General features: G+C 33.0%; 1 protein-coding gene across 1 annotated transcript; it reads right to left on the bottom strand.

The window, feature by feature from the left end:
* Window positions 1-8381: 8381 nt before the first annotated feature.
* Window positions 8382-22007, bottom strand: LOC127177047 (sodium- and chloride-dependent GABA transporter 2). The gene is made up of 14 exons (XM_051129062.1): window positions 21764-22007; window positions 21209-21343; window positions 18957-19097; window positions 17484-17562; window positions 17274-17406; window positions 16008-16142; window positions 15574-15677; window positions 15125-15249; window positions 14200-14312; window positions 13993-14130; window positions 13324-13426; window positions 11748-11848; window positions 11497-11667; window positions 8382-9205 (listed from the first exon to the last, which is right to left on the bottom strand). The coding sequence occupies exons 1-14, from the start codon at window positions 21927-21929 to the stop codon at window positions 9077-9079; spliced, it is 1773 nt and encodes a 590-aa protein (XP_050985019.1). The 5' UTR covers window positions 21930-22007; the 3' UTR covers window positions 8382-9076.
* Between the last annotated feature and the right edge of the window lie 2809 nt (window positions 22008-24816).

Below are 24816 nucleotides of genomic sequence, written 5' to 3'. Positions count from 1 at the left end.
TCCAGACCTCCTCCTCTCATTCTTTCCCAACTCTCTCTCTCTCTCTCTCTCTCTCTCTCTCTCTCTCTGTGTTTGTGTTCACTGTACAGGTTCATCTGTACTTGTTAGTGGCCAAATGCTTGAAAATGTCCTCACAAACACAGTGAAACAAGTGCTGTGCATTTGAAATGCTCATAAATCATCTTCAAATCTACTAATGCCAACAGGTTTTAGACACAGTTTATAGAAAACGCACCATGTAGCATGAACAACACTGCATGCATACATAGCTGCATGTGTTATAAATGTGCGTTTATGTGCCGGAATCAATGCACAGTCAAGGAAAGACTGTGTTTCTCCATCCACGTGTTCTGTTTGCTCTCATAAGCAATATTGATGACTTTTCTTAATCTTACAAGAGCTTATAAACTTGGAACTGTTTAAAACATAACAGTAGTGCATATGACTCATGCATTACATTTCAGTTCTTCTGAAGTTATATGACGCTTTGTGTGGGAAACAGACACAGACTGAAGTCATTATTTACTAAAATTAAAAAAAAGGCAATTGATGTCATTGTTGTCAAATCTTACACAAGGAAACTGATTTAATGACTCGGAAACATCATACTGATCTTACTGATAATAAAATGTTGTGCATGAAACGTGGAAGTGCACTACTTTTACCTACTTAAATTGTATATTTGTTGTGTTTTCCAGAGCTTAACAGATCCATCTCCATTCACTTTTTTATTATACAGTATGTAATACTTAGACATTTTTCACAGACAACATTAAGAGATGTCATCGATTTGATGTTTTCAAGTCATTAAATCACATCTGTTTTGATGCCAGTGACATCAAATAACATTAGATTAACATTAGTCTCTGATGCTTCTGTCCATTGATCTCAAACAGAATCCTCTATTGCATAACGCACTTCTGATGCTATTTATTACAGATGATGGGAAAATCCTCAATATTGTTTGTCTAATGGGTCTGATGACATCAGAAAAACACATCCAAAGGGTTAATTTGTTATCATTTGTATATACAGCACTGAGTGACTCTCGACAGAACATGAGAGATAGAGAGCGAAGAGAAACGTGACATCATGCAGGGAATCCGCTACTGGGAAACCCTGTTCAATAGTGCATCAGCCGCCGCAGGCAATGACACCACTGACGCAGAACACCGAGCATTGTGCACACTAGTGAGGGTTCATTCTGCTGTCAGCCTCATTCCAGCACTGTGTTATGATGTCATCAGCACAACAACAACAACAACTGCAATTCAGACAACACTGGCTTAAAGGGACAGTTCAGCCAGAAATGATCATTCTGTCATCATTTACTCTCCCGCGTGTCGTTACTAACCTGCAGAACATTTGTTCTTTGGTGGAACACAAAAATAGATGTTTAGCAGAATGTTCATGCTGCGCTTTATCACGTAGGTGAATGTGAAATATGAAGACTGTAAAAATGAAAACGTAAATATTTGAAGCAGGTATCTAAAACACTAAAATTAAAACCATTAAATACATTTTGTTACTTTAAATAAAATATAAAAAAACTAGGGCTGTCAAACGATTAATCGCGTACAAAATAAAAGTTTGACTTTGCCTAATATATGTCTGTGTACTGTGTGTAATATGTATATATATATTAATGTATATATATTTAAGAGAAAAAATATATAGTATATTATAATATAAATTAAATAAAAATTCTAATAAATACATATACTTGTAAATATTTGTTAAATATATACATGAACGTGTTTGTATTTACATACACATAATAATTACACAGCACACATGAAACTAAAACTAAATTATTAAAGACCAAAAAAAATTCATTTTACTGAAAAGGAAAATACAAAAATAAAAACATAAAAAATACATATTACTTATATAAAAATAATCATAAATATAATGACTAAAAATTGCTAAAAACTAAAAAATGAACTAAAGTTAAAATCATAAGTGATAAAAAAAATAAAAAATAAATATATACACACACATATGTATAAAGTTATCTCAGTGATACTAAAATAACACTGATTTGACGTCTAAGAAGCAAATCTGTTTACATAAAGGCGAGTAAATGACAGACATCGAAGCTTTCAAAGCTGTAGCTTGCTGTTGTTAAGTAACATTTTTTTAATTATTAAATAAGGCACTTTCTTCTTTTCCAAACTCACGTATGATGACCTGAGCTTTGAGGTGATGGATAATTCATGCCGCATCCAGAATAGCAGCTCCAGTGTCAGCGACTGGGACAAAAGCGTCGGCATGTACGCTCACGCTCGCGTGTCTGACAGATATTCAGTATTTTGTGGCATTAAGGGAATATTTATTACATCTTGAGGCGCTCTGGTGGTTTTGTGCCAGCGCTGTCAGTCGCTGGATTTGGGTGTTGTGTAATATGAATCGCTATTCAAATATCGCACGCGGAGCCAAATTGCATTCTGCTTCTCATATAAGAAATGACACTTCATGGATCTCCTGCCCAGTGTTTGTTTACTGAGGCTGAGTCACTTCTTAGTGTTTCCCAGAGGAGCTGTCACAACCAGCAGACACACAGTCTACAGGGAATATACAGAGTCTTTCTCTCCTCACATACTGTATGTGGATCTGCTCAAACACACTACTTGTCTGCAGGCAATAGTACACAAAGTACTAGCAGCTGAAGACAGAGTTCAGTCAAAATTAATCAGAAATTACTATTCTGTCATTTACTCACCATCATGCCATTCCAAAGAAGTCTCCTCAGAGAAGTCTCTTCTGCTTGCCAAGACTGCATTTATGTGATTAAAAATAGTAACATTTTTGGCCAATGTATGAAGTTAATACTTTTATTCATCAAGGATGCATTAAATTGATCAAAAGTATCAGTAAAAGCATTTAAGATGTTACAAAAGATTTTTTATTTCAAATAAATGCTGTTCTTTTCAATCCTGAAAAATAAAATGTATCATTGATACAAAAATATTTCAACATTGATAATAATCAGAAATGTTTCTTGAGCAGCAAATGTTATGCCGTAACGATTCTGAAAATTCAGATTTGATCACAGAAATAAATTACATTTTGTAGTGTATTCACATTGAAAACAGCTTTTTTAAAAATGTAATAATATTTCACAATTTTTACTGTATTTTTGATCAAATTAATGCAGACTTGGTGAGCAGAAGAGCACGTGTTTGACACCCTGTTCCTTTACATACAGCGTTCTGCTGCATTTCTATAGGAGTGTGTGGGAGTTGAGAGGAGAACACTGTGTACCATCACACGTCCGTTCATATAGTGACGGTGAAGCCCACCTCCTCACGGTCACCTCCTCATTATGAGCTCAAAACCCCACAGTTTTGGAATGATTATAACGTTAATATAAATGTAATGATTTTTCAACGTTAATGAAATATTATTAGAGTATGTTTTTACAAAAAAAAATACTATTGCTTATACTATTGTTTTTCTACTTCAACAAAATTAGAAAATTATTTAACACTTAAAGTTATTTATTTAAATTAATATTTATTTTGATTTATTTTATTTTATTTTTTATGTATATAATTATCAGCAACTAACCTGTTGTACCTACTTCAGCAACAAATAAATAAATTATATAAAATAATTTAGCCTTCAGTTTCTCAATGCCTGTCAAGAAAAATATTGGCTCATATTTCAACACAAAAATAAAGGAGAAAAAAATGTTTATTTGTATTTTTTTAGAAGCATTAAGACTTTTTGCATGACAATTAAACATTTCCATCAAAATTAAAACTAAATGAATGAATTAATAAAAAAAAAAAATAAATAAATAAAATAAAATAAAATAAACTGGTGTTCAATTTAAAGTCATGTATTTACATATTATGATAGTATTTGTTTATATTGATTTATATTGATTTAATTGTATTTTTGTCATTGTCATGAGAATTTCATGAGAATCATTTATAACGAGAATTAGCAAAAAACAAACAAATAAAAAAAAGCAAAGCACTATTTAAAGTACAATTTTTTTTAATGTATATAATTATCAGCAATCAGTCCTTAAAAATGCTGATAAGCTGATAATAATAAATAAATAATATGCAAACACTTTAACACATTGTACCTACTTCAGCAACTAATAAATAAATTATATAAAATAATAAATCGTTTCTTAATGCCTGTAAAGAAAAATACTGGGTCATATTTCAACACAAAATCAAAGGAAAAAAAATATTTATTTGGTTAAAGAAAATCAATACTTTTTATTTTGAAGCATTAAGACTTTTTTTCAAAATTAAAACTAAATAAATAAACAAATTAATAAATAAAATTAAAAATGAAATAAAAACAAAAAATAAAATAAAATAAATTGGGGTTTAATTTAAATAGTCATGTATTTACATATTATGATAGTATTGATTTATATTGATTTAATCGTATTTTTTGTTATTGTCATCAGAATTTCATGAGCATCATAATTTATAACGATTGGCAAAACAAACAAACAAAATAAAAACAAAGTACTATTTAAAGTACTATTTATTTATTTATTTATTTTTATGTATATAATTATCAGCAATCAGAAATCACCTCCGTTTGATCTCTTAAGATTCTGCTCTTAGCGTGAATTATTCATTAGTGTCATGATTTTAAAGAAAACATGTTTGTTTTTCAGATTTTTGTTCTGCTTTTGTTACTTTCAATCTGGATAAAAGCATCTAAATGCATAAATAATATTTCATCAAATGTATTAACTTTCACCTCCGAAATGACTTGAAAGAACCTGAAAACAAACATGTTTTTCTTTCTGATGTCATTGCTGAATCACCCACAGTAAGTGCAGGAACACCAGTAAAGAGACTCATGTTGATTTCCCAAGCTGCTCTGGAATTAATGTCAGACACTTTGCAATCAGGCTCGTTGTTTTTCCTGCGGTCGAAACACTTTGGCTACGATCGGGCCGTGAAGAGGCACCTCTCGGCTCTCACCTATCTGTCAGCGGTTTGTGAGAAATGTTGTGATCCCGAGTCCCGTGGGGTCGGCGGATGTTTGCTCAGGTCAGAGCGATGTGAGAAAGTGCGGCGTGGGCCGGCGTGTGTGTTTTGTGCTCTTTGGAGGTATTGCTGTAACCCTCGGCTCACCTTCAGCTCGAGTTTTGACCTGCCAACAAATGTGAGAGACTAAAGGGAGCAGGATGATTTACTCATAGGCTTTCCTGTCAAAGCAGGCTGAGTTGTTTACAAAGGTTAAGGACATGTCCAGATATCTTTCTTTAGTGCGTCTACAAAATAAATCAGCCAAACAGCAGAAGTGCTCTCTAAAATAGCGACTAATGGTATAAAAGTGAATCTTACTGAAGTTACTAGCTGCAAGAGTTTGTCATAACTGTGTTTGTGAAATTAAAATTGTATTATTAACAGTGCTGTCAAACAATTCTTCTCAATTAATGGCATCCAAAATAAACGTTTTGGTTTACATAATGTGTGTGCACTGTGTATTTAACAACATTTTTCCTAAATGTATACATGCATGTGTGTAAAACTGAAATCTTCAAATGCATTTTAACACTTTTTAAAAAAACTGACTACATTTAATTTAATGTATTTATAATTGTTAGAACAGTAACATTAAAAAAAAATGATTACAATTTAAAATATTTGAAACTTTTTTTATTATTATGTTGAAACTGCTGCTGGTGCTTTTGGTGGAAACTGTGCTTTAATTTAATTTAATTTATTTATTTTTATGAATAGAAAGTTCAAAGGAACAGCATTTATTTGAAAAAGAAATATATATAGAAACAGAAATATTATCACTTAAAAAAATGACTACATTTAATTTCCTACGAGTTATTTGGTTGGTAAGAACAGTTACATTGTAAAAAGATTATTACAGTTTAAAATACTATATTTGAAACATTTCTTCTTTTGCTGAAACTGCCTACTATTTTGGTGGAAACCGTGCTTTTATTTGATTTATTTATATGAATAGAAAGTTTAAAAGAACAGCATTTATTTGAAACAGAAATATATATAAAAACATAAATATTATTACTTTTTTTTTTTTTTTTTTTTTAAATAATACCACATTTAATTTACTACATGTTATTTAGTCTGTAAGAACAGTAATATTGTATAAAATGATTACAATTTAAAACATTTGAAACATGTTTTATTGTTATGTTGAAACTGCTGCTGGGGCTTTTGGTCGTTTTCTGTGCTTTTAGTTAATTTATTAATTAATTTTTTTAAAATTTTATTTTATGAAATATTATCACATAAAAAGTATCACATTTTTATAAATGACCTCAGACTCAAAAATAAAGGTATATAAATATATGCTGTCAATTATTTTACAAACTTAACATTTTTCTGTATTCACGACTAATTGCACCTAATATTAAAAATGTAATCTCCAAATGAATATAAGAACAACAAAGTCATTATATTTTAAATATTTGTTCAATAGCATCCTTTTACTAACTACTGTGAATGAAGGCCAGCATCACCAAACTGAGTTTTTTTTTTTTTTAAATACATTTTCATTCAACATTTCAGTAAAAATTCTGCATTCATTTTTTAACACTTAATAGGCCTAAAGTGCTATGTGTCATCATATAAAAATGATGCCATTTGTATAAATGGCCTGTACAAACACACATGCTTTCACACTTTGGCACTGACAGTCCAACGTGCAGGAGATGCTCTGCTGCTCTACTGTATCAAACACATTACAGCATCAGATATAATCTTCATGCACTGAACACAGTAACACTCACACAACCACATACACACACACACACACACACACAGGCCATCCAATGCACTCTAAATATAGAGCACACACTATCGAAACGTGCATATGGACACGCGTGCGTGGACACGTGCATAGACGGCGCACATATTGAGCGTCTGTGCGAACACACACACACACACACACACACACACACACAGAGAGCCAACAGCACTAAATGAATCCATTTATAAAACAGGAGTGCTAAGAGGCACTTCTAGTTATCATTGTGCAGCCCATCTGTTATGTTCTGTCCCAGCATGCCTCATTCATAATAGAATACTGATGAGGTTTAAGGTATATTTCATATATATTTTCAAATGAGTCCTTTTGTACCAGTTTAAAAGACAAATGATTATTGACAGTACCAATAAGAACCAATAATCAAGCTCACTGAAACCCAATATCTGTTGATATCTGGCGTCTGTTTTCAGTTCATCTGATTCTGTCATCTGTTCACTGCAGACACGGAGGACTCATGGAAAACTAAAAATACAGGAAATATTATAGAGTTTTATTGCAGTATTTTAATGACTTTGTGACAGATTATGAAAAATATGATTTACTTTATTAGCTCCATAGGCATAAAATACATCAACTTAAAAAATGCTAATAATAATAAATAATAAACTAATAAACATTATTTACTTTATTGGTTCCATATCCATAAAATGCATAAACATCACACAATGCTGATAATAATACATAAATAATACACAAACACTTTAACATGTTGTACCTACTTCAGCAACATGTGAATTATATTAAAAAATTTAGTCTCCAGTTTTTCAACGCCTGTCAAGAAAACTTCGGGGTCATATTTTAAGACAAAATCACAGGAGAAAAAAAAGTTTATTTGGTTCAAGAAAATTAAGACTGTTTTTAGAAGCATTAAGACTTTTTGCATGGTGCATTTCATGAAAATTCAACATTTCCACCAAGATTAAAAATAAATAAATACATATATAAACTAATTAATAAATAAAGATAAAAAATAAAAAAGAAATAAAATGAAATGAAAAAAAAAAATAAAAGAGTGTTTAATTTAAATAGTCATGTATTTACATATTATGATAGTATTTGTTTTATTGATTTATATTTATTTATTGTCATGAGAATTTTATGAGAATCATAATTTATAACAAAAAAAAGAAAAAACAAACAAACAAACAAACAAACAAAAAACCCAATTAGAATTAGGAAAAGAAAGCTAATTACCAAATAAATAAATAAATAAAATATAAAATAAATAAATAAATAAATAAAAAATAAGAATAAAAAATAAACATTAAAAAATAAAAATAAAATATAATGGTGTTCAATTTAAATAGTCATGTATTTACATATTATGGTAGTATTTATTCATGTTGATTTATATTGATGTAATTGTATTTTTTTGTCATTATCGTGAGAATTTAATGAGAATCACAATTTATAACAATGAGAATTAGTAAAAAACTATTAGAATTAGGGGAAGAACAAAGCTAATTGAAAACAACAACAACAAAAAAAAAACAACAACAAAGTAAGTCACCAAAAAATGATGTGAAATACCAATAAATAAAAATAAAATAAAATAAAATAAAATAAAATAAAAAAGTGCATTTTCAAAAAACAAAGTGAATGGATTTCAGTAAAAAGTATACAGAAAATGTTTTGCATTCTTATTTTTGGAGGAAAATGTGCTTAATTAGCACAAAAATAATGACACAATACGATTAATTTGATCACATTAATCAGATTCTTTGAGAAACATTGCTCTATTTTCACACATCCCATTACAGTATTAGAAACATTCCGAAGACTCATCGTGCCAGTAAAGACCTGATGTTTCACAATTACATCCTGAGCTGACTAACTCTGACTAGCGCATCATGACCAGGCGCGACGAGTTTCCAGCATCAGTAATATGTGATGCAAAACACAAAACAAACAAACGCACAGCAGAATGCACTGCACTGGATAAACAAACAAAGTTTCCGGGAGAACTTACCTAACCCTGAGCGTGTTCAGAAGGGAAAACTAGCGTACTGCTTAACGTGCATAACAAAACAATTACATTTTTTGATTCGAAAAACATCCATGTTTGTTTAAAAATGTTTTCTTGAGTCAAGAAAAAGTGTTCATCTGGTTCATTTGCACTGAAAATGAACAGTTAAGTGCACTGATAACTGAGTGTACTGAGAAGCTTTAATTGCTGTTATTAAACAAAGAGTTTCTTTTACCTTCGAGTCTTCAACGTTACACTACAGTCTCGTATCTGAGTGAACGCAGGACGCTTAGATCAGATCTGTTCGGTTTCACTCAGTTACACCACGTCCTTAATTGCCTCTTTGGGCTTCTTTGTTCTGAGGTCAAAGGTCAAACGCGTAGCAGCAGAAAGGTGCTCGTCTGTCGGCGGCGAGTCCCGCACGGGGCGGCACAGCAGACGGAGACGCTGGACACGGGAACACATGAATGGCTTGTTATTCAGGAGCGAGACGTTAGGAGGGTTATTAGGCAGACGCTCGAGACTCTCTGTCTGCGTGAGGGATTTTATTTGCCACTTACATAAACAACAGTCACTCGCTTAACAATGAAGCACGGCTTACAGCACTAGAGAGCTACTCTGACTCAGGATGTTAAAACTGCTTGGATCTGTGATTAAATGTTCTACATCAGCCCTTTTATGAGGAAATGAATTACAGTTGCATTAGGCACAATATAAAGTTATATACATATATATATAGATATAGATATATAGGTCAACGATGTGACGCCTAAATTTTCTGTCCGATTGCATTTATTCAGTTAAAAATTGGTTTAAATGCATTGAAAAGATGCCAAATACATGAAGCACCTCTCATTTTTTGTCAAAATATCATGTGGTGCGACCATCTGACCATAACTGTTGTTTTGGAAATGTCTTTAAAATTAACCTAAATTCATTCAGATTAATTTTCTGTACTATTTGGCATTTCCCCTGCATAAAATTGCAATGCATTTGTATTTATATTTCCATCATAATTTACAAACAAACCTTGTCCAATGATTTTCATTTTATGAAATATCATGTGGTGCGACCGTCAAGAAACTACCATTTTGGGACTTTTATGTTGAAATCATAAGAAATCAAAGATCGGACTTTGCATCAAATAGCAGTTTGCCAATGACCCATTGAACTCACTTTCATGTTTGGAAAAAAATAACCTTTTTAACGGCTGGTATGTAGTTTCCACATTTGGATATCATGTGGTGTGACCTCAAAAAACACAATGAATATTAAGTTATTTTTACAAGTATTTATTTTTAATATAAATTTCATAGTGACCTTTTGTGGGAAGCTAGCTTATTTTGTTTAGGTGGCCAATTCTGTGTTTGTAAATTTTGACTGAATTTGAAATATCATGTGGTGCGACCACTGCAGAGTGTTTTCTATTATAGATAAATGACCCAGATTGGTAGTTTTTTTGTGTTTTTATATTCAATTGATGGTTTATATAAATGAAAAACTTTATTTTAGTATCATTTGGAATAGATTTTTATGCAATTTGGGTCATTTCAGACAGTTTGTTTAATCTTTGTACAATACGAGAAAAAATACAAAAAATTAATTTAGAGCATATAATTTTAGTTAGGTAATTATGCATTTATTAGTAATTTATTGTTTATTTATTTATTAATAACTATTTTAATCTATTATACCAGATTCCACAGCCAAGCAAGGCAAAATAAATGCTCGCCACATTCAAGACGTTAATTCTGACCCTGTAGTCAAGCACAAACTCCATTATCTACTGTAAAAAAGATGTTCATGCTTTGATCTCAGAACCTCAAACAGCAACCTCCTGCTACTCTAAATCTAGTTATAGCATGAAATAAACATGAATGAACATCAGAAGGTTATCTGGCATTATGATTGGTCAGATCGCCTGTTAATCAAACTCCTGGCGAAGGGTCAGTTGAGCAGCCAAGATTGGGCAAAATTCAGAAATAACTGGGGCTGAAGAAATGCCTACAGGTTATGCAATGTGCTGCACTTCTCACATGTCTATCTTTAAATAGATTTTTAATGATATAAGGCCTTTGTGTCATTTGGAGCGACCACTCCTCATGTGGTGCGACCAATAAGAATAACTGTATTAAAATAAAAACAATATATCTCATTTCTGTGGTTAAAATATGAATCACTGCAACAGCATACTTAACTGAATGGTATTTTTTAAAAACATTTCATCAGTTTTCTGCAATTTACAGGAAAAAATAAGTCTGCTAAATACATTTAAGAAGGCAACTCTGAAATTATAAAACAAAAATATGAGATAATTGTTTACAAACACTCAAAATAAATGCAATACTTTGTTTCTAAACACTTTAATTACTGAGAACATCTAAAAAATGTTTAATCATGTTAATGAAATGAATTAATTTTAATATAAATCATGGTCGCATTATATTTTTTAAGGCTATAGCCAATTCATAGAGATTAAAAACACTAAAATTCTTCATTTTTATTTTTTATATGAATTTATGTGTACACAACATTTTTAATGTTTGAACAGTTACAAGAGATATTATTATTTTTTGTATTTTAAAATTGGCCCGTTGAAAATCCTTACATGTCAGTGACCCATATATATATTATTTTGGCAATTTAACATGCCTTCATCACTGAACAACCTTAAAGCTGATGGTAAATCTGTCTGGAAAGGTTTATATCACTAAACTTGGCAAAGTGGTGTTCTTCACCTGTTGAAGGGTTCCCGGCGTGTTCACGAGGCTGTAGATGGCCCAGAGCGGCAGGAGGGACACGGAGGACAGCGTCAGCGTCCAGCCCATCGCCGTGGCCCATCCGGGGGCCGTCACGCCGTTGGCGAGGGTCAGCGGAGACCAGAAGATGAGCGAGAAGCCGAACGTGCCCTGAACACACACAGAGATGGATGAGAGGATGCTGACGGTCAATCAGCGTCTGCTATCAGCGTCCAGATCGAGTGACCCACAATGCACATGACGGGCGTCAGGTAACGCCAGCACAGCCTGAAGCTGCAGAGCGGCTGGTAACCGATCATGGCCTTAATGTCGTTACTGAAACGATCCGCACCTGGGAACAGCACAACAACAGATCGTCAGCTATCAGGATAATCAAAGAGAATCAAAACATGTCCATGTCCTCTTTCACCCCAAAATCAATACAAAAAACAATTTTTTGCAAAAGAAATCTTATGCACATCAAGACTCCATTTATTTGTTAAAGAAAAAAAAAACAATGTTATTACAATAGAAAATAATGGGTTGCATTTTAAAATATTTTAAAATATAATTTATTCCTGTGATGCAAAGCTGAATTTTCATCAGCTGTTACTCCAGTCTTAAGTGTCACATGATCCTTCAGAAATCATTCTGATATGCTGACTTATTATTAGAATTATCAATGTTGGAAACAGTTGCGCTGACAAATATTTTTTTGGAACCTGCGATTCTTTTTTTCAGGATTCTTTGATCAATAAAAGGTTAAAAAACCAGCATTTATTCAAAATATGAATCTTTTTTAACAATGTAAATCTATGCTATCACTTTTTATTAATTTAACACATCCTTGGTGAATAAAAGTATTAATTTCTTTAAAAAAAAAGAAAGAATAAAACTGACCCCAAACTTTTGAACAGTAGTGTATATTAAAAAACCTTTCTATTCTGAATAAATGCTGTTCTTTATTCTTTTATTGGTCAAAGAATCCTGAAAAAAAGAATCACAGGTTCCAAGAAAATATTAAGCAGCACAAGTGTTTTCAACATTGACAATAAATCAGTATATTAGAATGATTTCTGAAGGATCACGTGACACTTAAGACTGGAGTAACAGCTGATGAAAATTCAGCTTTGCATCACAGGAATAAATTATATTTAAAACTATATTAAAATAAAAACCATTAGATTATATTGTAATAACATTTTGCAATATTACTGTTTTTATTACTGCAGCCTTGATGATCATAAAAGACTTTACAAAATATTACAAGTCTTACTGATCCCAAACTTTTGAGCAGCATATATATTTTATGATTTTGGGGATTATATATATATATATATATATTTACACAACTTTTTCCCCCTGCAAACTATCATTATAACAAGGCAAAAAATCTTATTGTCATTACTGTGAATGTGACCTGGACTTTTACTGTATGTGTACATGCTGCCCCTTCAGTTCAGTGATGTATCAGATTGTCAGAGAACTATTTAAAGCAGCTACTGATACTGATATGATATTAATAAGTGTGTGTGTGTGTACTGGTATTCACTGCATTATGAGGACCAAATGTCCCCACAAGTATAGTAATACCAGTAAATTCTGACTTTGTGGGGACATTTTTGGTCCTCATGAGGAAACAAGCTCATGAATCATATAGAATGAAATGTTTTGAGAATCTAAAAATAACTGTAGTTTCTCGTGAGGGTTAGATTTAGGTGTAGGGTTAGGGTATGGGACAGAAAATACAGTTTGGAAAGTAGAAAAAACATTATGCCTAAGGAATAAACACATAATGATAATTCCAGTGTGTGTGTTTGTTTGTACCATAGATCCATCCGATGGCCACAGACTGACAGACGGACAGCAGCAGCAGACTGGCTCCACTGCAGGAGAAATGATCATAGATCTGAAACACGTACAGGCCTCCCTGAACACACAACACACACACACACAGAGGAAGACAGTGATACACACATCTTCATCATCAGCTGACAGACTGATCTCACTGAGGAATAAAAAGACCTCTATCTGCTGAAAGGTCAAGTTTCTGAAAGAATTCTCTTCTGCTCACCAGAGCTGCATTTATTTGATCAAACATATAGTAAAAATTGTGAAATATTTTTACAATTTCAAATAGCTGTTTTATATGTGAATCCATGTTAAACTGTAATTTATTTCTGTGATCAAATCTGAATTTTCAGCATCATTACCCCAGTCTTCAGTGTCACATGATCCTTCAGAAATCATTTTTGTGGAAACTGTCATACATTTTATTTTTCAGGACTCACAGATGAATATAAACTTTAAAAGAACAGCATTTATTTAAAATAGAAACATTTTGTAACATTGTAAATGTCTGTACTGTCACTTTTGATCAATTTAACGTGTCCTTGCTGAATAAAAGTATTAATTTCTTTACAAAAATTAGAGGGGGTGGGGGGGGGGACGGGTCCTAATTATATTAGGGGATTTGAATGATTGATTGAATCTCACCGGTGTCACCATCACAAGTCCGATCAGGAAGCAGACGGAGCAGACGAGCAGGAGCAGAATCTCACGCCGGTGACGTCTACGGATGAGTGCGGGATACAGATCGGACACGGACATCATCAGCGCCTCCAGACTGACGAACTGAACACACAAAAAGAGCGATCAGCAGCGCTGAACTCACAGCAAACACAGATGAAAGTCACGACACACCTGAGTGTCCAAACCCAACATCAGGATCATGAGGAAGAAACACACGGACCACAGCTGCGGCAGAGGCATCATGGACACGGCCCGCGGATACGCTATGAATGCCAGACCAGGACCTGAATGACACACGCAGCAGGACAGTGGCATAACCTGATTTTACCAAGTACAACATGTTCCTGGACCAACATCTTTGTTGACCCTGGAACAACATTGTGATCAACCAATCAGATTTGAAAAAACAGTTTATAGTTTTTGTGAAGTTTAGGCTTACAATCAGTGTTTGGTGCTTGTACATCAGTGTCATTCATCTATCATTTCCTCTGATTTTAGGGATTACTCATGGGTAAGGTTAGCTTTAGGTGTAGGGATGTGGTCAAGTTTAAATTTTTGGATTGAAATGTCATTCCAGGGTCAACAAAATATGTTGACCCAGGAAACACATCTAACTCAGCGAAATCAGGACATATATATACATACAGATATATTCACAAAAAGAGTTAAATGGAAAAGTGGGATCCCAGCTAACAGGGAATGTTCTCTCAATGTTCTGTCAAGGTTCTCTCAACACTATGAACAAATGTTCTTCCAGTAACATTAATTCAAAAGTGTTCATTCAAAGTTATTTATTATTTTATGCAACTCTTTTTGGAAACATTTCAGTTTAACAGTCATCAAACTTTTTTAAAAATGTAACTTGTTTCTGAATGTTCAGAGAACATTTAAAAGTAACATGTTTACAAAATTATACAATGGAATGTTCCTCTAATGTTCACATAACCAAGAAAAACATTTTTAGAAAACTTGACATTTAGAGAAATGTTTAAATGTAATGTTTTTTTTTTTTTAATATTTTTGTTAGCTGGGATGTAGATGGTTGTGAACAGGGATTTCTGATTTCTGTCAGAAGCTACACAATCTCATTTCTTACCAGACTGCGCCACGTCTGCGATATCCACACCCTGCTCCTGTGCCATGAAGCCGAGCACAGAGAAAATGGCAAAACCTGCGATGAAACTGGTGCTGCTGTTGAGGAGACAAAGTCTGAAACAATCCCTGAAACACAAACCCATGCATGTTGATTACTGATCACACGCAGCTGACGTGAAGGAAATAACATACACAAGATCTAAACCTATTAAAAAATGAAATAGCTTCAATAGAATGGAATATAGTCTAAATATTAGATGAAAAACGAACATTTTAAGCAAAAACAATTTGGAATATATAAAAAATTCAAAAATGACAAAAGCACATGAAATGAAATTTACAGTTAAAAATATAATCGTACATAATTAACCGTTCTCAGTAAGTCCAGGAACATGAATTCGATAAGTGAATAGAGTCATCATTTTCATGCTGGTGTGAGGAAATACACACTTGTAACAGTCGTTGTTGAATTTGTTGTAGCTGCCGAGAGCCGTAAGACTTCCCAGACAAATGCCATATGAGAAGAAGATCTGAGTCCCAGCGTCCATCCATACCTGACAGACACGGAGAGACAAACACACAGCCTGGACTTCATGCTGAGCATATTGGTACAGATTTCACTATAAACTTTATATCTGGCTTTTTACAAGCAGCCTCAAAAATAAACTTTAATCACCGTTTAAAGAACTTCCCTCCAATTCTTCCTCTACAGACTAAAAACTGAACAAAGCAGAGCATCACAAATGATTTAATGACAATTCAAATGCAACATGCATTTTTAAGCTCAGAAGTGTTAGTGGAGATGAATGCATGTTGCACATGTTTGTTCAGATGTACAGTAACGGTCACGTGTGTTTACAGGTGATCATGTGACGCTGCGGTACCTGTGGGTCCATCAGCCGCGTGTGGTCGGGTTTCAGGTAATAAATGATCCCGTCCACAGCACCGGGGAGAGAAACGCCACGAATCAACAACACCAGCAGCATCACGTACGGGAAGGTGGCTGTGACATACACAACCTACAAAACACAACACAGCATGAAGCACTAGAACTCAATGAACTGAACATTTGACAAATGTACAAAGTTAGATGCACACTTCAGAAAATGCACAGTTTGATAAGATTTAACTCATAAATAAATTCATATTAAAATGAAGTGTGATTGTTTGCTTGTAAATTAATGCCATGCCAGCAATCACAGCTATTTTCACTAAAAACAAGTATGGAGGGATTTAACAAACTTTATTAAATCAATAAATATATATACTAAAACTACTAAATACTTGGAATGCTGATATAAATAAATGAACAACGAAATGTGCTAAATAAAATGAACATAAATAAGGTGTGAATGCATTTCTTTATTATTTGGAAATATAAAATCTTATGAATATATATATATATATATATGTGTGTGTGTGTGTGTGTGTGTGTGTATAATGACAGGTTGCAATCAGTAAATATAAGCATAACTGAAATGTGAGTAAAAATGAAAATGCTACTTTAGCTGAAATATGTCATATTATATGCCTTTGAAACAAATATCGTCACACTTATTTTACATGCAAATCTAAGTGAATGTATTTCACACCTTTTCAACATTTCTTGATGTATTTAATGAGTGTTTTTGTATATTTATGTATTTATTTATGCATATTTGCATGATTATATTTCAGTGTTTATTGCAACATTCCATGATGTATTTTTTTTTAACTTTTGCATGATTGAATTTCAGTGCACTTTTGTTTTCATTGCAACATTTTGTGATGCATTTATTTATTCATTCAATTTTAATGCACTTTATGTTTCAATTGTGACTCTCCATGATGCATTTAATGATTTATTTATTTATGCTTGCTTGCTTACATTTCAGTACATTTTAATATTTTTTTTGCAACATTGCTTGACACATTTAGTGATTTATAAATATATTTATTTAATTTAGTTTGTTAAATACTTTTGTTTAAAAGAAAACAAAATTACAAAGTTTACAAAAGTTTTAAAGTTTATATTCCCTCCCAGATGAGTTGAAACACCTCATTCCATTAAAAAAAGCTTCAGATTTATTACACTCTGTCATAAGGGGTATAAAGGAGGATCTTCTCTTATGTTATGGTATAAAAACACTGGCAGCGCTCACTCCGTTTACCTTGCCGGTGGATTTGACTCCTTTCCAGACACAGAAATAGCAGACGATCCACACGAGCAGCAGACACAGGGCCAGACGCCAGTTCACCGAGCCCAGACGATCCACACTAGCAGACAGATCCAACACCTCACGCCTGGAGAGAGACAAACACTCACAAACACACCAGCAGACCCTTCAAATCACTGCTGCGCGTTCATACCAGACACTCACTCCCAAAACTCAATGACCGGGGACGTAGCGTTTTCAGAGAGATCGCTCATGTTGTGTCCATCAAACCCCACGCAGGAGTCTAGAGGAGACACAACACAACATATTTACAATATTTTACCCATGACCGGATCTGTACTCATCTTTCTCAGTGTTCATACCTTGGATGCTCTTGAAGTCATTTTGGAAAAAAAAATGCTGAATGAATGCATGTAAATCTAGATGCATGCTATCAATTTTAAAGAAGTTAATGACTCAAATTTGGCTTAAATTTGCATTGTAATATGGAAAAAAATGTGTGGAATAAGTCCTTACAAAACCCCGCCCTTAAAAACATCTTAGCCAATCTGATGCCAACAAACTCAATGACTGACAGGCAAAAAAACAAAAACAAAAACAAAACAAAACACTGTGACAGAGACAGGTGAAATTTTAATTAAATATGTCAGTTAATAGTGACAATTCATGAGTAAATAAATAAATAAATAAACAAACAAACAAACAAACAAATAAATAAATAAATATTAAAGCACCTTTAAAAGCATATGTTAAACAAACTCAGTTCACAATTATTATTTTATTAACTAATTTATTTATTTTCAAGACTATGAATTATTCTGATTAGATTTGTTTTTATTTTTCCACCTTTTTCTCTGTTATGGATGCATTCCAATAGATGATAAAAAATATAAATATTTTGTGTTTTGTGATGTTTATATATCCCATGTTTTACTATACACAGTAACTTTTAAAATATACTCAAAAAGTACTTTAAAAAGTTCACAGATGTGGACTACGAGCCACAGATTTCACATTTTGAGATCTAGAAAAGGCTGAACGAGTGCCTTTTCAATTCATTATTATTATTATTATTTTTAATGCATTTAATAATTATTATTTTAGTAATAAATTATACATTATTGTAAATTTCTATTAATATTAGTAATTGTGATTTAGATGTCATGTGTTTATATTTTTATGTAAAATGTGTTTTTTTTCTCTACTATGGGTTTCTGTAAGTTTCTATATGTTTATAAGCTGTACGTAACCTAAATATAAAATATTTAGTGTTTTGTGTTTATCTGTATTCCATCCTTTACTCTAAAAAATGACTTTTAAAATATACTTAATAGGTTGTTTAAAAAATGAACAGACGTAGATTAAAAGCCGCAAAAGGCGCATTTCACGCTCTAGAAAGTGCTGGAAGAGTTTTTGCGTGCGGACGTGCTCTGTGCTGTGTGATGAGCTCTATGGGTGGGGAATGAGCACATCTCTGGAGTTCAGTCCTGACTGTCAAGATGTTTGGATAATGGAAACGAACTGGGCCAAAATTTGGCCTAAATCTTGGCCCGCTGCACTCGCATGAGCACATGGATGATGTGAGCGCGTTGACACACTGGAGGAACGGCCTCGATCTGCAGGGACGCGGCGGGACGGCGATGTACTGTGTGTGTGTACGGGACGTGTGTTTCTCACCTGTGTTCCAGGTGTTGTTGCAGTGCGACCAGGGAAGCCGCGTCTGGAAGCTGCTGCACAGGTAGAAAAGAGCCCAGGCCAGAATAACGATATAATACACACAGCTGTGTAAGATCATCATCTGACTGGCGAAACCCAGGCCTGAAATAACAGAACGAGCACATCAAAAATAAACAAATAAAAGATAAATCTAAATCTTTAATGCACAAATTTAAAATCGAAAGATGCATTCACAATTAAAATCAAAACAAACACACTAACACACGCAGACAGATTTTGGGCCCGTGTAACAGGGCTGCGTTCATCCCCGACATAACGATGCAAAACGTTGAACACCCTGTTCTGATGACTCAAGCGTTGCAACTATGGCAGCTGAGAAGGCCATTCTTTGTGTTCTTTTGAAGAATGTTCAGAGCCTGATGAAATCGGTATAAATCTGTGTTTAATACAGCAAAATACGCCAATGTTCCAGTCACTGCCCTCACTGTCCATCCCAATCGAGTGAAGGGATTTGTGGAAACTGTGGTTCCTAATTATTGTGATCCAACATTTGCCTCGCATTTCAGGATGAAAAAACAAACATTTCAGGTGAAGGATAATCCACTTCTTCCCTCCGAGACTGTGTTATGATCTATATGACCTTATTATTTTTATTGTGAGTATTAGGCTTATCATTATTTCTGATCACTGTTGTGCTATGATATTGTAATATTTGCCATTATATAATCAGAGGAGTATAGAAAAGTTTATGAAAGTGTCCACAATACAATAACAAAATATATAAATATGTACAGTATTTTTATGTTACATTAATCAGTGTCTAGCACACCATCCTAAGAAAAGGATATGGAACAGAAAACATTGCAATTACTACAGGATATTTAGACAGACTTAAATAAGTTCCAGATCTATATTTGTGCTCTTATTATATCAGTTATTTTGCCTTTAATATAAATACACATGTGCAAACAATATCCTTGCTCTTGTGAATTTATTTTGATGTTAATTATATTTACTTGGACCCACTGTGCAAGCTGTCTCTTTAATACCGCGTGGTTTATATACATGTTGCTGCTGATTGGGCTGACATTTTTGAGACACCCACCAAGCAACAGAAAACGTATTTCAAACCCCGTTGCACACCGTTTCCAGAAAACATGTCGTTCAACCCGGAATCCGTAGCAAAACGTTGTGCACCGGTTTGAGCTTGAATGTGCCCCAGATTTATGTAGTGATGTGACCACAGAAATGTGTCATGTGATAAAGTTTGAAAATGATTTTGAAAGATTTTGGGTCTGTTTCTAACAAGAGGGTTCTAAAACTAAAACATTTTTTACTAAAATTAACTAAAATAAATATTTTTTAATTTCAGACTTTTGCCAAAACACACAACAAAATACAAAAAATGAAGTACAATTAAAATGAAAAGAGAAAATATAAAAAATAAAACAAATCCAAAATATCAATAAAAAGTAAAAAATAACACAACAGTATATTTATAAAATAAATAAATAAACTGTTTTTAACAACAGGGTTATAATACTAAAACCATAAAAAAAATGGTTCCGTGAAATAAAATAAACTTTAACTAAAAAAAATTATATATATATATATATATATATACACAACAGGGTTATAAAATTGTTCCTTGAAATAAACTAAAGTTTAACTAAAAAATTAAAAATAAATAAATGATATATATATATATATATATATATATATGTATTCAGCTAGCTGCCAAAACACACAACAAAATACAAAACATTTACTACAATTACAAGTAAATAAAAAAATAAAACTAATTCAAAATATCAGTAAAAAATCTAAAATAACACTAAAATATAAACAAAAATTAATCCAAGAAATAATAAAAAACCTTAAGTTTATTATATTTCAGCTAGTTGCCAAAGCAACTTTTCTCTTTTGAAGTAGTTTAACTTGAAGTATTAAATTAACTAAAACTAAAAAACAATTAATAATAATAATACATACTGAACTATACATATTCAAAAAAAAAAAAAGACAAAAACACAGAACAAAATTACAAAAACATTTTAACTAACTAAAATTAAAATATCATAGAAGTCTTGGAATGCAGTGCAACGAGGTATATGGACTTCATCACTACTGTTTGTAGCTTGACATTTTCCAAGAATAAACAGAAGTCAAACAGGTTTAGACCATCTTAAGGGTGATGAGATGATGAGAGGATGCTCATTTCTGGATGCACAAATACTTTGAACACTTCATACCTGCAAACAGCGGGCAGATTTTCATCCAGGCGCCGACTCCTCCCAGACTGGTGAACTGACCCAGAGCCGTCTCCAGCAGGAAGAGAGGAACGCCGCACACCACCAGGAATAACATGTATGGCACAAAGAACACACCTGTCCCAACACACAGAGATAAAAACAGGAGGATTATGGGATGTCATGAACAAAACACACAACCGCGCAGGAGCAAGCTGAATCGTGCATTTCCATAGCACTTTATGCAATACAGATTAAATAACAGGAAAATAACAGCTGTTGCACAATTCATCAATTATCAAAGACATTAAGTGTAAAGCAACTCTACAGAAGACAATGGTGTCATTATTCATTTTGATGAGAATGGATAAAAAAGAGTTACATTTAAATTAAAACCATTTTGTGGGACTTTTACTCTACAAAATGTACTTAAAAAGTATAGTAAAGCTTACGCCATACAAAATATAAAGTGTACATTTTCTGTATGATAATCAAGCATGGCATAAATATTCTAAGCTAGTGACAGAAGGCATGACCAGAGCGCTGATCGTCTCTCACCTCCTCCGTTCTTGTAACACAGATACGGGAATCGCCACACGTTACCCAGACCGATAATCTGTCCAGCAACAGCCAGCAGAAACTCCGCTTTACTGGCCCACTGACCGCGATCCTGCAGCCGGCCGGCCTCCGCCTGACCTCTGACCCTTCGCACCCGTGAACACATGACCGGCAGCAGACGCTCACAGAACCAGTGCAAAGGGACAGCGCATGACGTCAACGTCGTGTGACTGTAGTTTCAGCTCCGCTGGCCACACGGACCACATTTATCATCTGGGCTCCTGTGTGTGTGTTACCGAACACGTTTAGGGAGGGGTGTCCCTAAATAGACACCAATGCGAGCAGCGCATTCAGCAGAAGTGGCTATATATAAATGGTGACTGCATCAAATGAAATTTACAAAAATGATTTAATATACATTTGAAAGAATATTAAATGCAAGTGTCTGCTTTAATAAGTTTTGTGAAAATAAAGCAACAAAATATGGGTCATTCCACCAAATTCGTGCCTTTTGTGTCTCCAAGAAATAATCAAAACATAGTCCAATCAAAACATTGATTGTGATTTAATATCATGTGAACATACATGTGCAGTTTAAAAACATAACAATGCTATGTATGCTGTCATCAATATTACATGAAAAAGTCAATCAAATATTATTTTAAATAATTTAAATAGAATTTATGCTAATAAGGGTAAGGTTTTTGGCCTGTCCATCACTATCATTTTTCTTTTTCAGCAGGACTTTTAATTTGAAAATGAAGACAAAATGATCTAAAATCACATTTGCATATTGTTCTAAATACAGTCTCATTTTGGTATAAATATGAATTATTTCTAAAAATTAAAATCATTTAATTGCTGTCCCCTGATTTCATATCAGCCCTGTTACCCTCATCAAAAAACCCTAGTAAAATAATGTACAGTCCAGCGACATCACTTCTAAGAGGTTACATTATAGAATACATTAATAATAATAATAATAATAATAATAATAATAATACATTAATATAATCAACAAGTAAAATCCTTTCAAAGTGTACTTTTTTATTTATTTATTTATTTTTTACTTTTCTGTAGGTTTTGACATGTGGGTGACAGGGATGACTTTGATTAGGTTTGACCCTTTTTTTTTAAGATTGCGTAAAATTCAATTATTTTAAAGGTCACCCTCAGTATATGATTGAGCTAACGCCTGTATCATTTAGTGTCATTTAAGCTCTTATTAAACTATAGTATCTAGCAACGCCTGTGTCGGTAACAGGGTTGACAAAAACACCAAAACATGGTAGAAAAAAGGTAGAAAAATAGTCATAAAATAATAAATAGCCTAAGATGGCATTCTTGATTTTAAGGTGTATTGACTTCATGGATATATTTAACATATATTGATTAAACTGATTTTATTTTTTAATTTTTCCAACTGGAAAAGGCACTGATTTTGTGGAATTACCCCATTATTCAAAATCCATTTGCAAGAAAATACCTTGAATGTTGCCATGTGAACTCAGAATTGCTAGATATATACTCAGAATTAAGAAAAACTCTTATTATTATTATTATTATTATTATTATTATTATTTTCTATAAACAATCTCTTATGTTGTGCTTTGTGTCATTGCTTTGGCAAAGCAACAGTTAATTATAAAAGTATAAAAGAACAGAAAAATATACAATATATTTTTTATGAAATAGGGACAATATTAATAATAGTTCAAAATAAAAGCATTCAGAATTTTTGACAAGTGTGAATGTGATGTGGACCGAGACAATAAAAAAAAGTTAAAGTTGACTAAATTCCAGGTTCAAGTCAATGTTCAGTTTGGTCACTGAAAAAGTCACTCTTAATTTTGCTTTCAAAGTGCACCAGATTTAGTGCATTTATTGCAACAGATAAATTGCATCTAATTTTATATAGGTTTCAGTAATGAAAACATTTGACTAAAAGTTATTCAGACTACATATTTATTATTTATTTATTTGTTTATTTTACCTTTGGCCACAGACACTAATTAACAGAAGTAGTGAGAATTAAGGCAAGGCAAAGGCGCAAGGTTAATTTCTATAGTACATTTCATACAATTCAAAGGTACTGTAATTCAAAGTGCTTTATATATAAAAGTAATTAAAATAATCATAAAAAAAATAAATCACAACAGTAAAAACAAGGAATTTAAATATTTGATTAAAAAAAAAAGGTTTTAAAATAAATTAAAACAGTTAACAAAAATGATATTTTCATAAAATACAGTGCAATCAGTTTGGATAATTAAATAAGCGCAATGATTGTGTTCTATTGCAATCAGGTCGATAAAGTACTGCCATTATGTGTGACATTATTATATATTAACACATGATATAAAACTTTAGCGTTTCATTTAGGAAGTCATTTACATAATAGCAAAATACAGCTTGTACAGGAAGCCAAAGAAGAAAAAAAAATGGAAGAAACACGGTCACATGAACTTGCGAAGTCTGATTCACCAACCAAATCCAAAACAGATTAACTGATTCGATTCAATCAAGTGAAATAACATTATATTGTGATGTTGCCTAGCTGTGATCAAATTACATTGTTTACGTTTGAATCACTGAGTTTTCTTCTAAAATCGTCCAACTGAAATTGTTGAAAGAACTGATGAAAAAAACGCCTTGTTCAGTAATCATTCAACAATTCCTTAAAACACTTACAAAAACTACTCCCTAAATTCCTTGCACCACCAAAGAAACACAGTGAGTTATAGACGAAAAACGAAGGTTGAATTGTCATTCAAATGATTTCAGGGCTGATTAGCAGCGGCCAAGAGTTGCACAGACTAATTAGACAGGATGTTGACTTAGTAGGAGTGACTGCCTTTCTCTTTCCTTTCATCACGCTGTGATATTGTACCCCAGAGAGAGAAACACTCGACCCCACGCCGAAACCGCTCCACCCTCACCTGAACACACGCACGCAGTGACGAATGATGTACGAACAGATTCATGCGGAGTGACGTCGCTGCTCAGCGTTCGTCGTCGGCGCAGCTACAGTATGCTGGGAGTTATGAATTATG

This window comes from Labeo rohita, chromosome 1 (assembly GCF_022985175.1).
Source record: "Labeo rohita strain BAU-BD-2019 chromosome 1, IGBB_LRoh.1.0, whole genome shotgun sequence".
Lineage (NCBI taxonomy): Eukaryota > Metazoa > Chordata > Actinopteri > Cypriniformes > Cyprinidae > Labeo > Labeo rohita.
Note: the sequence above shows the minus strand (reverse complement) of the source record. Positions and strands in the feature narration are given on the sequence as shown.